The sequence below is a fragment of the Exserohilum turcica genome (genome assembly GCF_000359705.1).
Source record: "Exserohilum turcica Et28A unplaced genomic scaffold SETTUscaffold_5, whole genome shotgun sequence".
In the NCBI taxonomy this organism is placed as follows: Eukaryota; Fungi; Ascomycota; class Dothideomycetes; order Pleosporales; family Pleosporaceae; genus Exserohilum; species Exserohilum turcicum.
This window is the reverse complement of record NW_007360266.1, coordinates 1,224,917-1,238,911: the sequence shown is the minus strand read 5'-3', so window position 1 is coordinate 1,238,911 and position 13,995 is coordinate 1,224,917. Positions and strand designations below refer to the sequence as shown.

Here is a 13,995-nt window from a genome sequence, read left to right as displayed (position 1 = left end):
AAAACAAAAAAGAAATGGAATATGGAAAAAATGGAATTTCGGTCTTGGTGTGTACACATTTGTTGAATTTTCGCTTGCTCCTCGTCCCTCCAGATATATGTGTGTATGTGTATATGTTGTGAGATTGACCACGAGTGAGTGAGTGAGTGAGTGGGTGATTTTGCTCTCTCTCTCCCTCTCTCTTCTGTACGATACGATACGATACGATAGAAACCTGCCGGTAGTATCGAGTAAGAGTGAAATCCACGGCCTTGGCATGTGTACGTTGAAATGCAACATTGACACGAATTCATCATGCATATGGAGCCAAAAGATGGATGATTAGGATAGAGACAAAAGGGGGAATTGAATTGAATTGAATTGGCCATGTTGACATGAATCTACCAGACGACTAGAAAAAGAAAAGAGAGAAGAATTACACTAGCAAGTACACAAATTTCCCATTTCCCAATCACTCATGTCGGAATCAACAACTTGAGGCCTCGGTTTACAGGGCTTTTTTTTTTACCTGACCATCACATCATCAGCGCCAACCGTCGAGGGCATCGACGTTGCACTGGGCACGCGGGCGGGCGCCTTCTTTTCGCCAAAGTTGTGGAGGCGCTCGCCGACCAGGTAGACTTCGTCGCGGACGACGAGTCTCCAGCGGACGAGCAGGCGGACGGCAGCAGAAGAAGCCCACATAAGGACTAAACTCAGGCCCACGACAGGGAAGCTGAAGCGCCAGACCTGGTTCTTCGTCACTTCGCTTGCACCGCGGTACAGGACCTTGCTGGCGAAGAACGCCAGACTGGACGGAACGGCGATGGCGACGAGGAAAATGGCCACGACGGGCAGCACAAAGCATCTCGTGGCGATTTTGGCGTTGGGGTACATGTACCCGTCACGGACTACGGCTGCAAAAGCACGTGCAGGACGGGAGTTGCGGTTCGCAAAGACGAGCCTGGCTGCTAGTCGAGAGTACAAGAAGCCCAGGGTCCAGTCCTGGATCAGGTGGACAACATGCGGCTCTTTGGGTCCGAGGTACGCGTGTAGTGGCATGAGGAAGTAGAGTTCCAGGAGCACGGCAAACAGGAAGGGGATGGCGAAGATGAGGCTAGTCCAGACGTATGAGAAGCGTAGAGCACGACCGCCGATGCGTGAAGTAGTGGCCGCGATGGTCTGGAGTGTCGACATGGGGTCTGGTACCCGCCGGTTGAGTGATGATATAAACTTGAATGCGTGATAGCCCGAATAACCGATGCTGCCCATGGTATACACTCCAAGGGAGAATGCATGAATGTCGTTCATCTCAACCGTTGGTGGAAGGAAAAGCGAGAAGAGGTAGCGGCCGAAGAGGAGAGGCAAGATGGTAACGCTGACTCCAGACAAGCCCATGAAGACCCAGATCGTCACCACGAAGCAAAAGATGCGCATGCGGAACCACGGTGGTATGAACACCATTGCCACGAGGTCCGAATTGTGAACACCGCCCTCGTTCTGCCCATCCTTGCGCACATTGTCTCGGTCCACTTCGACAAAGACCGGCTGGCCCTTGGGAATGCGAGCTTGATCCGAAGAGGGAGCACGTACATATTTACCATCGTCGCCCTCTTGCTCTGGAACCTTGTCACCGAAGAGGAAGTTTGAGAGGCGAAGGAACGCGGCGCACTTTTGGAAGCACCACTTGTACATGGCATGCAGGCCCTCGCTAGGCTTGTAGAACTTGATAATGACCGGAGTGAGGAAGTTGTAAAAAAGAAGGTCGAGCGGGAACTCCAGCGATGGTGCTTCAGTGGTCCAGTGAATTGGCAGAACGTCAGAGGTAGCCCGGCTCAAAGTCCATACTACACCACCCAGGCAAACAATGACAAGCGCACCGTATACCAGAGCGCTAAAGGCAATCTTGCGAAGCTGAGTCGTAACGCTACGCTCCAAGACGTCGCGGACCGGATGGAACGTCGGGTCATCTGGGTCGCGAATAAAGTACAAAACGCCCTTGCGCATGATCTTCCGGCACATGGACACAAAGAGTGCAAAATGGAACATGTAGCCAGTGCCAATGAACCAATGCACGAAACCAGAAGTCCAAGGGCTTTCCCTAGCAAATTGCCACCGGGTGTACAGCGTCGCATTCTTGAACAGAGGAAGCATAGCAAGGTCGAGGAGTAGACCACAGTATAGTGGAAACACCAACATCTCTATGCTGATGATCAGAATGACCTTGAGCACGCCGCCAGCTTGTTGCAGAATGTCGGAAATGATGCGTTCAACCTTCTGCCCTTGTCGTGATGAACTGAAAGGAGTGCCGCGCTTAAGGTACACTGCACCGGTCAAGGCGAAGAACCCATAGCCAGCCAGAATGGCAATCAAACGATCACTTGCTGTCCAATACTCCATTGCAGTGTATGCAGCAGTAGTGTGGCTCGAGTTCATATCAAAAGTGATCTTGTATGATTTAGAAGCCCACAGCCATGAAAGTAAGGCGTTGCCACGAGCATATGCAGCCGTAGAAGTGTTTTGGACCAGAGCCGGCAAGTGTCCAAAAATCCTCAGCAAAAGCTTAAGAGGTGACTCTGCCGAAATCTCTTCGATAATGGCGTTTGCAAAATGGCTGGTCTCGTTGAGTGCAAACGAAGTCGTGTTTTGCAGGCTTCGTAGAGAAGCATGGGCGTTGACGGAGAGCCGGAAGTAATCAGGTCGAGGTGACAGAGGCGATTCCATGAACATTTTGCCGATACGAACCATGGCGCTTTCTGCAAGAGAGTATGCAGGCGTAGATATTTTGTGGAGTGGGCCCTCTACAGTCTGCGAAAGCTTGCCCCAGGAGCAGAGTTTCACCAGGCTGGAGATGGTGTAGGAGCTCCAGTACGTCGTGCCAGCCACCACAAAGAGAGTAACGTCGACAATGAAGTCGGTGATTGCGGCGACCACTTGCAGAGGAAGCTTGATGAAGAGTGAGACGGGGCTTCCCATGAAGAGAATGACAACTTTTCCCCAGAGGTAGGGAAGCCAAACTGCGCAAGCCAGTGTAGCAGAAATCAGCACCGCGCTGAATAGAGCGTTCTGGAAAAGACCCACAATCGGTCCTTGCATACCAATGAGTTCGAGTATGCCCTCCAGATCCTCTGCATCTTCGATAGCCTCTTGTTCGTTGACATCAATACCAGCTTGAGCAGCGGCAGCAGCCACGTCGGCGTCCTGTGCAGCGACATTATCGTGATCTCGCGCCTCATTACCCATGAATGGGACAAAAGGCGCTTCGTCTGCTAGGTCACGAACAATGTGCTCGTCGTTGCCTCCTTCATCAGCTGCTGGCGTCGCAGGCGCCACGTCTCCAAACATCCAGTCCAGTACGCGGTTCATTGCATTTCCCGGCGCTTGAGGCTCCGCGGGCTGAACATGGTTTGCAGCTGCAGGGGGGTCGCTCTCATGTCCGTGAACCTCTGCGATTTCGGTGTGGTCGTGCATGCTCGTATCGTGCTCCGATTGGCTAGCATCATTGTCTATTTCGGCAGCGGTATTTATCGTGAAACCATTGTCCGAGTCGGCGACACTGCTTTCGCTCGAGGATGCTGGCTCGTTTGATGCATCTTCGTTGTTGTAGTCAACAGTTTTGGCTTTTCCCTTGTCGTTTTTGCTATCTCCTTCCAGCGCTTGGTCAGAGTCATCCACGACATTAGGAACCTGTTGCCAACTTCCACTGCTATGTTCACTCTGGTGTTCCTGGTCTGACACAGCCTCGTGTTCTTGATTCCGTTGCCGGTCTCCGGCATCATCTTCCCAAGAATTTGGTATGTCGGAAGTGCCAGTAGCCGGCTCTGATGCCTGTGGCACGTTGTCGAATGACCAGGTGTTGCCTTCTTCTAGGCTGCGACGGATCTCTGTAGCAATGAAGGAGCGGTCGCGTGCTGGCATGTTAGGCCTTTGCCAGGATGAAGACAGATCAGACTCGGTCGCATCTGTCGCTGAGCCTGAGGGCAGGGGAAGTGAAGAGGTGCGTGCAGGGAATATTGAGCTGCTGGCTTCGTCATGGTCTCGAGTCTGGTCTACGGACGCTTCAGCACCCATGGCCTGTCGAAGAGACTCTTCAAGGTTTTGAGCAGTCACATCATCATCGGACAAACCTTCGTGTACCAGTCGCCGGACCACCTCGTCGCGCTCCCTACGAAGCGAAGAAGAACGACGAATACGGCGTATCGTGGGTTCTGATGCGTCGTGCTCGTTGGCTTGGGCAATGTTGGTGGGCACTGTCGGTTCGTCCGCGTCAGCATTGTGCGGCTCGCGAGCTTCTTGGGCCATCTCGGCATGTAGAACATCCAGGGCATCGTCCAGTTCATCCTCGTCAACGGCAATATTCTCGACGTGAGCGTCCTCTTCCAAGAGTGCAGCCTGTTGTGCAGCGACATTATCGCCCAGAGCCACCATGTTGATTACCGGCTGCTGTTGGACAACCCATTCTCGAATCAGAAATACCAGGATAAAAGCGACTACTACGAGCAAGGTGATGATTTGGCCCTCGATTACATCGACGATGAAGCGATTGGCCGACTGGGACTGGAACCAGTTGAAGAAAGGAACGTCAGACAGCAGCGAGGGGTTGCGAGTGCCGAGAAAGTTGGAGGTGGTGTTTGATGCCGTAGTGTTCTTTTCCGAGATGGAGAAGTGGCTGGGCTGATCGATGTGGGAAAGCTGGAGATATGGGTACGGGACGCCAAAGAAGAAGCGTTTGGCAAAGTTCCAGAGCATCGACTCGGTGTTGGTCTTGTTGTTGGGCGTGTAGGATACGGAGAGTAGCGAGTTGGACAGTTTGACATTGGTCGTCGTGTTTCCGCCCTTGGCTCCCTCGACGGCAGCGCGGATCATGCTCAGGTCACTGGCCGACAGCCTGCGCATGTCGGGCGTCTCGGGCGTTTCCATGAACATGTCTCGTGACCAGCCCCCGTCGCCGACCCAGAACAGGCTGCGCCATACCACGCGCATGCACCAGGGGAGGACGAACAGCCACACGGCGCCGACCAGGACGCCTCGACACCACGTCACAAACATATTGAAGACGTGCAGGGCGGCGCGGCGTACGAAGACGGTCGTGGGGATGCGGTCGGGCATCTTGGGGTGGTATAGCTTTGTGAAGCGGAACGACGTCTTGCACAGTTCGCAGTGCTTCTTTTGCGTGTGCGAGAGCCATTCCATCAGGCATTCTTGGTGGACGTATCGAATGCTCCCGCTGCACTTGCAGGGGAAGAACAAGGGCTCGTCGGCGGTGCCCTCTCCACGGCATATCCGGCAGGTGTCGGCCTCGTCTCTGTCGCCTGCTGTCGAGTCGGGGGGGTCGTCGAAGGGCCCCGCATTCAGCGGCGCGGCATCGGTGGCCATGGCTGGGTGGTATTAAAAGAATGTATGGGGGGTATGGGAGGGAAGAAGTGAAGTGGGTGTCGTGTAAGCGGGCAGGAGCCACAAAGCAAGATATCTCAGGTAGGCATCGGAACCACGGCGAGGGGCGAACAGGTTGCTGCTACGTCGCGCGTGGATGCGCGGTGGAGGCGTAGGGCCTGAGGAGGCAGGCGGGGAGCGTGAAGGAGGGCGGGGGAATTGTGCAGACTATTACGGGGAGGGGCAATGTGTATCGGGGGAGGGATAATAGGGGCGGGGAAGCGCAGTGCGGGTGCTGAGGGAGCGTTGGCAGTGGTGGCAGACGACGGCGCACGGAAGTGGTGGTGATGTCGCCGCCACCGCCGGACCCTTTGCACGGGGCTTGGCAGGCCAACCCCCCGGCCGCGGCGAGGGCGACGGCCTAGGACGAGCTACTACATGTATGGTAGTTGGTAGTGCCGGCATTGGCATTGGTATACCCTGTGTAGGTGCAGTAGCAGAAGTAGTAGTAGAAGTAGTAGTAGCAGTAGTACACCTAGTAGTAGTAGTAGTAGCAGCAGTACACCTAGTAGTAGTAGTAGTAGCAGCAGCAGTACCTAGTCCATACAGCCCCCCAATGGCCCCAGCTGCGTCTTGTCTGCGGAGCCTTTGGCTTTGCCATTGGGGCTTCCGAGCGTGGAACCATTGGCACTGCCGTTGGGCGAGGTTTTGGACTTTTTTGCCCTTCCGTTGGCCTGGGCGGCCATGGTCGCGACTCGACGACGATGAATCGGGCGTGGTGGATGGCAGGCCGGCAGCTGGGCGCAGTGGGGTTAGCCAAATTTGAGCGGTGCGAAGCAGTCTGTCTACGCACCAGACAGAGCAAAAAAAAGCGGCGGCTGCTGGGATGTTGGGTAGACGGGGAAGATGGAGATGGTTACGCCAGGGAACCTGTCTGTTTAGCGCTGGGGGGGTGGCAGCACAACCGAGCTGCAGTGATGTAATTGCACGTGCAAGGGCGGGCGGGCAGCCAGCCAGGCAGCCAGGCAGGCAGCCAGATCAGGATTTGGCGGCGCGACAGGGTGCCGCGCGATGACTGCGCAATTGCTGCTGCAGGCGGGCGCGACCTGTACATATTTATGTCGCGACGCCCGACGCGAGAACGTGTGGGCGGGAGTGCCTCAGGTTGCCCCCCTACTGCGTTGCTTCTGGGCGCTCTGTAACGCCGATTAGCCTCGTGTGCCCCCCGTCGAGCAGCAGGCCAGCTTGCATGTGACAGGGCTGGGGTGGGAGGGCATCAGGCCCGCGGGCAGCTCGCTCGCCAAAGCCACGGCGCTCCTTCCTGGGAGCTCTTACGAGCATGACGGCACGGCTAACAACGTGGTACCTCATCATCACCCTCCTGTTCCGCTGCCCCAATTCCATCACGCAGCTGCACGACGACTCGCCCCGCGTTTGCAAGCCCTACCTCCAAGCCCGCTCGTACGCAGCGCCCTATCTCGACCCCTACTACGAGACGTACGTGGTCCCGCAGTTCGACAAGATCAGGCCATACACGGCGCCCGCCATTGCCTTTGCCCACGAGCAATACGCAACACACGGCGCACACAGGGTGGAGCAGGCAAGGAAGTATGCAGAGGCCGAGTACGTCAGGTCCATTCGGCCCCAGCTGCAAACGGCCCAGGAACAAGCCTGGGCACAGTATGCGCTACACCTAGACCCTCACGTCAAAAAGGCGACGGACGCGATTGCTCCTCACTACAAGGACCTCAAAGACAGCTCCCAAGACATCTACTACCAAACCCTTCTTCCGGCCTACGAGCGTTCGCTTCCCTACCTCGAGCAGGGACACGCTTACGGCCATCATGTCCTCGTTAACATTGTCTACCCCCACCTTCATACCACCAAGGATGCGGTCTGGACATTTATCCAGCGCACCCTTTGGCCACAACTACGCGTGCTATATGGTGACAACGTCGAGCCCCAGTTGGTTCGCATCTTCGAGCGACTAGGCCGCTACAAGGACCAGCAAAAGGTCGAGTCGGTCATGTCTGCCGCCAAGTCTCAGACAGACGTCCCTTTAGAATCTAGCAAGACTGTCCCTACCATGCTCAGCTCCTCTGCCTCTGCTGTGCCTCCCAGCTCCACCCAAGGGTCTGGCTGGAGTGCCCTTGACGACTTCTTTGGCAACGAACCTGAAAGCACAGCATCGAATGAGGTTGAAGCACATACTGCGACCAAGCCTGCCCAACCCCAGCTCACTGGTGCTGAACTTCAGGAGAAGCTCAACAATGATCTCCGCGAGTGGCAGTCCAAATTCGCCTCTGCGGCTGACAAGGGTGCTGACGATCTCGAGGTCCGCGTCGCAGACCTTACAAAACGACAAGTTGAAAATTCTGTCAACGGCCACGGCAAGGCCTTGCTTGTCAAACTCGAAGAGACTGCTGATGCGACCGTCTCCAAGCTTAAGAGCTACATCAAGAAAACAATCGAAGCTCTTCCCGAAGATGCCTCCGAAGCCGATCTAGAGGCTGCGTACCAGGATTGCAGCGCCAAGACGCGTGAATTTGGTCTCAAGGTCAAGGAGCGTGCCCAGGACATCCGTGCCTGGAAGGCGTCATTTGACCAGGAAACCGATTCTCTTGTGAAAGCTGCAGTGGAAAGCACTGTCGAGGTTCTTGAAAAGATACATGGCCTTGGCCTTCAAGAGGTTGGCATGCGATGGGTATGTTGTGGTTCAAGCGTGTATAACGAACGCTGCTAACTAGGAATCATAGGCATGGATCGACGGTGTCACATATGACGACTGGCAAAACTACCACAAGCTAAGAGACACGCTCACTGAATGGCAGGCTGAAGTTGAGGCTGTCGGGTCAAGACATGACGGTCTCCGCGTTGCTCACATTGAGGCTAAGAAGCTTGAGGACAAGGCCATGGCTATCGCATCTGAAATGGTTGGCGAGTTGGTTCGTCTCAAGGACGTTGCAAAGTCGAAGATTTGGGCTGGTGATGCCAGCAGTGATTTTTCCGACAAGGTCTTTGCACCAAGAATTCGAAAGGCCGCCCAACAGGTCATGGAAAATGTCCAGGACGTATCCTCTCAGGTTTCCGAGGCCATCCAAGGCAGTTCAACACCACTGAGCGAAAGTATCGCCTCATCTGCCCAAGAAGCTTATTCAGGTGCATCATCGCAGGCCTCGGAAGCACTTGAGAGCGGCTCAATCCTCCTTGCAGAGAGCGTAGCGGCGCCTGTCGTAGAGGCAGCGTCCCAGGCGTCCTCTGTAGCTGCTGACATGGTCGACGAGGGCTCTTCAAAGGCTTCCGAAGCCTATGAATCGCCCAAAAAGGTGTTCGGAGGTGCCAATGCTCAGATCCTTGCCGAAGCTAAGCAGGTCGTGCTCGACCAGCCCTTTGACGACGACGAGGACACGTATTCTAAACAGTTCCAGGGCATGGTAGCAGATGCGGGAGACCGAGCGGCTCAGATGAGCCGTGCGGTGAGCGAAGCGCTTCTGGGTCCGTCCAAGACGAAAGGCAGTGTCGAATCTGCCTCGTCTATTGCAAGCGAACAGTACGCAAAAGCACTTGCTGCTGCGTCGAGCGTGCTCTATGGAACTGAACAGGCTGCCGTTGAGAGTGCTACCAGCGTTGCTGCTGAAAAGTACGCACAGGCCGTCACCGCGGCATCATACGCAATTTACGGCACACCAACTCCCACTGCTGTCATTCAGACGATTCAGATCGAAGCCAGTTCTCGCTACAATGAAGCTGTTAGCATGGCGAGCGCACAGCTGGAGAACGCCAAGGCCCAGCTGTCTCTCCTGATCTCTGGCGAACCCCAGCCCGCACACCAGACAATGCTTTCATACTTCGAGAAGGCCTACTCGGACTCTGTTGCAGCCGCTAGTGAGCGTCTGTCCAACGCCATGCAGTACACTCAGTCCGTGAAGGACTATGCTGCTAGTCCAAATCAAGGGTATTTTGAGTCTGTTTCCTCGATTGCTTCTTCCCGTCTCGCCGAGGGTCTTAGCCAGGCATCCGCTCAATTTCTCCCCCAGTCAACCGGGGTAGCTGAGGGTGCCCGACGACAGTACTACGAAGCCATTGGCCTTGCGCATGCCCGGTACTCTGAATTCATGGGTGCGGCTTCAAGTGCTATCAACGGCCCTCAACAAGGCACTGTGGAGTCTCTGGCGTCGGCTGCTTCCGCATCGGCTGCATCAGCTGCTTCGTCCATCTCCGACTCAGCAAAGTCGGCTGCCTCGCAAATCAGCTCTGGTGTCATTGGTTCAGAGACTCCCTGGACTGAGTCTGTTGCATCCCAGGCCAGCAAAAATTGGGAAGCGCTCATCGCTCAAGCAAGCAGCCAAGTGTACGGCCAACCCACACCCTGGGCAGAGTCTCCCCGTCTTCCCTTATTTCCCTTGTTTCCTACTCGCCTCTCCTTTTTGCATATGAGTAGGTAGAGGAACTATTGGAGTTATAGGGGGGGGGGGGGAGAATACATAGTAGTGATGATGGTACATTGATGATCGTGACATAGCGAGTGTGAGATGGTAGGGTGAGTAGGAAAGAAAAAAAAAGGTGGGTAGGAGGAATGTGATCAAGGGCGTATCGGTTGGACCTCGAGCACCATGCTATCGCCATTAAAGGTGCTTGAAAAACCGGCAACGGTTTCCTGGTATATCCACATTTCATCTGCAACTTTTAAAACAGCGTGGACGTCCACCACAACAAGGCCGCCTGTTGGAGTATTCATAAGCATGCAAAGTTGACGACTTACAACTCGTCCTTTACGGCTTTCGTAGCTTGTGTAGCCGCGCTGGATATGCTGCTGGCAGCGTCCTCGGCACTTCCAGAAACGGCTGCATACATCTGTGCGATGCGGCTGTTGGCAGCTGCAACGGCGTCTGCAATTCGGCGGTTGGCGCTCTCCATTGCTCCTTGCTCTGGGCCATAGACTGCTGAGCTGGCAGCAGACGAGATTGAACTGTATACATCACCAGCACCGCTGGTCACGGATGCGAGATAATCGCTCGCGGTAGATGTACCAAAGATGGCTTCGCTAATGGCAGCTTGGGCAGAGCGTGCAGCCGATTCGAAGCTATCCTGAGCTGCCTTTGTTCCGTAGAGCTTCTCACTGACTTGAGATTGGATAGAAGAATACGCGCTAGCCACTGATGAGCTGGCTTGCTCGGCAGCGCCCTTGGGAGTCCCGTAGAGAGCAATGGAGGCGCTTTCAACAGCCAAGTCCAACGAAGCGCTTGCTTGGCTCAACACGTCTTCAATAACAGGTGGAGGTGTGAAGATTGCACCGACAACAGAAGAAGCTGAAGCATAGACATCGCTAGCTGCGTCGGTCACGGCGCCGTAGCCTTCGCTGGCGTAAGATTGGGCAGATGCCACAGCGGCAGGCAAGTCTGTAGCGTATGCGGATGCCAGGCGGCTCATAACACTCTCAGTAAAGGCAGGTTCCTTGCCATTGACGAGCTCGGAAAGCAGAGCCTGGACCTCAGCATACTGCTTGACAGCAGCCTCAGTAGCTTGTGCGCCGTATGCACCTGCTTGAGAGTATACTAGGAGGGAAGGAAGGAAGGCAAGGACGGAGGCGGAGAGAGACGGAGAGATTGAGAGAGAGAGGGAAAGTATGTGTATGTGTGGGTGTATAATCCAGTTGATCTGGGAATTTCTCCACCTCCGCACCCACCCACACATACACATACACATGCAAAAAAAAATCACCTCTTTCTTCCTTACCCCCCCGCAAACGAAACGAAGTTAATGGCTCTCTGTTTATGTAGCTTATGAAACCTAAATTCTCTTCTTTTTGTTTTTGTTTTTTCGTCTTGGCAAAAAAAAGTTTTCTTCTATTGGCGTTTCTTTTTCTGCGTTATGCTGGATTTTTTTTATACTCTAATTGAATCTTGCCATGTGTAGTAAGTAAGTAGTACTGTAGGAAGTGCGAGATGAGATATGGATGGAGAGGAGAGGAGGAATATATATCAAGACTGAGACTAAGACTGAGACTGAGACTGAGACGAACACCGAGACTAAGACTGAGGAACAGAAGAGAAGAAGAAAAAAAAATTGAAATGAAATGAAATGGAATAGAATGGAATCTACTCTTTTTCCTTATGGTTGTTGACAATCAAGGTACTTATGTATGCATGCTATTTCCGTGTTGTAGTGGTCATACAAAAAAAAAGGAGGGGAAAAGCATCAGGGCGAATATAGTTGCATATGATATTGATTCCGCAATCCAGGGTTATCGATGTTGTTTTTAACTAGATACATACATACATACATGAATGCCATACAGCGTGACTCGTTCCATTCCATTCCATGACTTTACTTTACTGGGGTATACACACATCCCACACTCACTCACTCGCTCACTGACTCACATCATCTCATCTTCGTCTCATAGCCCAATACCAGGATGTACAGTAGCATCGGCACATCATGTCATCAAGAAACAGTGTAAACCAAGAAAAGAAACGAAACACAAAACTCGCTCTATCAAACTAAGAAAAAAAAAGAGACGCCGGGACATGATGCAATCTCGGCATCAGCAATGTGTCAAGCTGTTAACCAAGAAAGGGAAAAAAAAACAAGGGGGGGGGATAATTTTAGTCGCTGTCACTCAGACTGTCCCTTCGACCAACGGCTCTAACACCACCACGCCTGTACCCGTCCATGACGTCGCGGCTAGCACGGTCACGGCGATTCGACGGGGCACCGACCTGGGAGACGCTTTCCATGGGGTGCACGCTGCCGGCCTGGCTGAGACCGGGGATGTGGCAAGGGTAGCTCATGTGGCCGTGAGCATCACCGTTGGTGGTAGTAAAGATGTCGGATGGGGGCGGCGCAGGACGCGACGAGCGGTGCTGTCTTCTTTGGGACTCGGATGTTGGGCGCGAGCGGGAGCCAGAGGGACGGGGACGCGACGCCGAAGTTGGGCGGCTGGAGCGCGAGGCACGGTCTTGAGAGGGACGTCTGGAGCGGGAGCGCGGCGCGTGCTTGTTGGGGTCCGTGTAGAGAGAGGGATCGGCGTTGGGACGGTAGTCCGAGTAGTAGCTTGATTCGGCGGCTTCCGAGGGAGCGGTGCGGGTTTTCTTGGGTGTGGGAGCAGGAGCCGGGGCGGGAGCGGGAGCGGGAGTGTTGTCAACGTCGTTGGTGTAGACGCCCGTGTAGACGGTTTCCGTGTCGTCGCCGGTGGTGAAGGAGTAGGCGGCAGAGGGAGGAGCACGGCGGGGACCAGAGGGAGCCTTGTTGCTTCTGCCTCGGGTTGGGGCGCGTGTTGGTGACGTGACTTCAGAGGGGGCGGTGGACTCGGTGTATGCGCGTGTGTAGTCCGACTGGGGCGAGTGGTATTCAATCATGGGACGGTTGACTTCGGCCATCTCGGGAGCTTCAGAGGGGGCAGCCGTGATCATCTTCCTGGTCCTCTTTTGCTCTTCCTTTGCGCGTTTGGCTTCGGCCTTTTGCTCTTCCTTGCGGGCTTTGGCTTCGGCGGCTTCCTTCTTGGCGGCTTCCTTTTCAGCAGCTTTGGCCTTGCGCATGCGTTCCTTTGCACGTTGCTCCTTGGCCTTGGCCTCCTTCTTAGGGTCCTTGGCTTCTTTCTGGACGAGAGGCGCGACGCTGGAGACGTGGGAGCTACCGACTTCAGAGGGTTGGGAGCCAGAGTAGTCGGTGTACTTGCCATCGCCGACGCGGTTCAGACCACCAACACGGGCAGCCTTCTCCTCACGGTACTGGCGCAGTTCGGGGTCGTTGTAGTCGTTGGTGTGGTCACGGCGATGCTTCTTGTGTCTGCGTCCGTCTCCGCCACGAAGGCCGGCTTGGCCCTTCTCAGCATCGCGGTGGTCGCTGGTAGTGACGGTGGTTCCTGTCTCGTCCGTGTAGCCGAGGTCGCTCTGAGCACCAAAGTAGCTGCCGCCATGCACGACACTGCCACCTCCGAGCCTTGTGCTCTTGGTAGCGTTGGAGAGAGTCTTGCCGTCGGGTCCCTTGCGTCGCAGCACGGTCGATTTGTAGTCTTCCCAGTCGCCCTCACGCCACTTGAAGCCACCGTTTTTGGCCCAGAAGAAGAACCAAATGGCTAACATGGCCATTCCAATACCAATGAGAGCGAAGAGGGCCTGGAAACCGGGGCCGGCGAGATCGTTTGGCGGGCGTGCTCCGGCCGAAGCCAGTTCTCTGTATGGTTGCGAGTCCCGCTTCACCATGGACTTTGCGAGCTCCACGGCACGCATAGCTATGGGCGAGAGAGCCTGGCCATCGGCGGCAATCTCAGGACGGGGCGCCATGGTGGGCGAGAGTGGACGGTGTTTGTCTTCTCACCAATGCGCAATGGGTCGGCGAGCAGCGAGTGTAACTGGCAGCAGAACAGTCAGGCTGGGTTCTAGCAAAATAAGAATGGGTAGCTTGAGTGGTTGTGGGGATTGGGAGAGCAGCTGGCCTCGCCGGCGACTTTTGGTTTGGCTGAATGGCGGGTTAGTGGAGTGGCTGGTGGGCACAAATGCAGGTGGTTAGGAGGAGGTTGGGGAAGCGAGGCGGTCACGTCACCCCCAAACAAATCGGTTGATGCAGCAACAGCGCGCTTCCGGCTACACCTTTGCCACGCGGCAACCCTCAATTGATCGAGAGCGCGCGCATAGACCG

General features: G+C 55.0%; 4 protein-coding genes across 4 annotated transcripts; 1 reads left to right on the top strand and 3 right to left on the bottom strand.

The window, feature by feature from the left end:
• Positions 1-340: 340 nt before the first annotated feature.
• SETTUDRAFT_164745 (uncharacterized protein) lies at positions 341-4,728 on the bottom strand (the record flags this gene model as incomplete). The annotated part of the gene is made up of 2 exons (XM_008030874.1): positions 341-3,425; positions 3,516-4,728. The coding sequence occupies 2 exons, from the start codon at positions 4,726-4,728 to the stop codon at positions 505-507; spliced, it is 4,134 nt and encodes a 1,377-aa protein (XP_008029065.1). The 3' UTR covers positions 341-504.
• Positions 4,729-6,691: 1,963 nt separating this feature from the next.
• On the top strand, positions 6,692-9,797 carry SETTUDRAFT_22019 (uncharacterized protein; the record flags this gene model as incomplete). The annotated part of the gene is made up of 2 exons (XM_008030541.1): positions 6,692-8,056; positions 8,109-9,797. 2 exons carry the CDS (start codon positions 6,692-6,694, stop codon positions 9,795-9,797), a joined length of 3,054 nt encoding a protein of 1,017 aa, XP_008028732.1.
• Positions 9,798-10,110: 313 nt separating this feature from the next.
• SETTUDRAFT_33618 (uncharacterized protein) lies at positions 10,111-11,058 on the bottom strand (the record flags this gene model as incomplete). The annotated part of the gene is made up of 1 exon (XM_008030621.1): positions 10,111-11,058. The coding sequence occupies one exon, from the start codon at positions 11,056-11,058 to the stop codon at positions 10,111-10,113; it is 948 nt and encodes a 315-aa protein (XP_008028812.1).
• Positions 11,059-11,953: 895 nt separating this feature from the next.
• SETTUDRAFT_164743 (uncharacterized protein) lies at positions 11,954-13,776 on the bottom strand. The gene has a single exon (XM_008030873.1). The coding sequence runs from the start codon at positions 13,638-13,640 to the stop codon at positions 11,961-11,963; it is 1,680 nt and encodes a 559-aa protein (XP_008029064.1). The 5' UTR covers positions 13,641-13,776; the 3' UTR covers positions 11,954-11,960.
• Between the last annotated feature and the right edge of the window lie 219 nt (positions 13,777-13,995).

Coding starts and splice junctions, on each gene's coding strand:
- SETTUDRAFT_164743 (XM_008030873.1), bottom strand. CDS start 13,640: ATGGCGCCCCGTCCTGAGATTGCCGCCGATGGCCAGGCTCTCTCGCCC.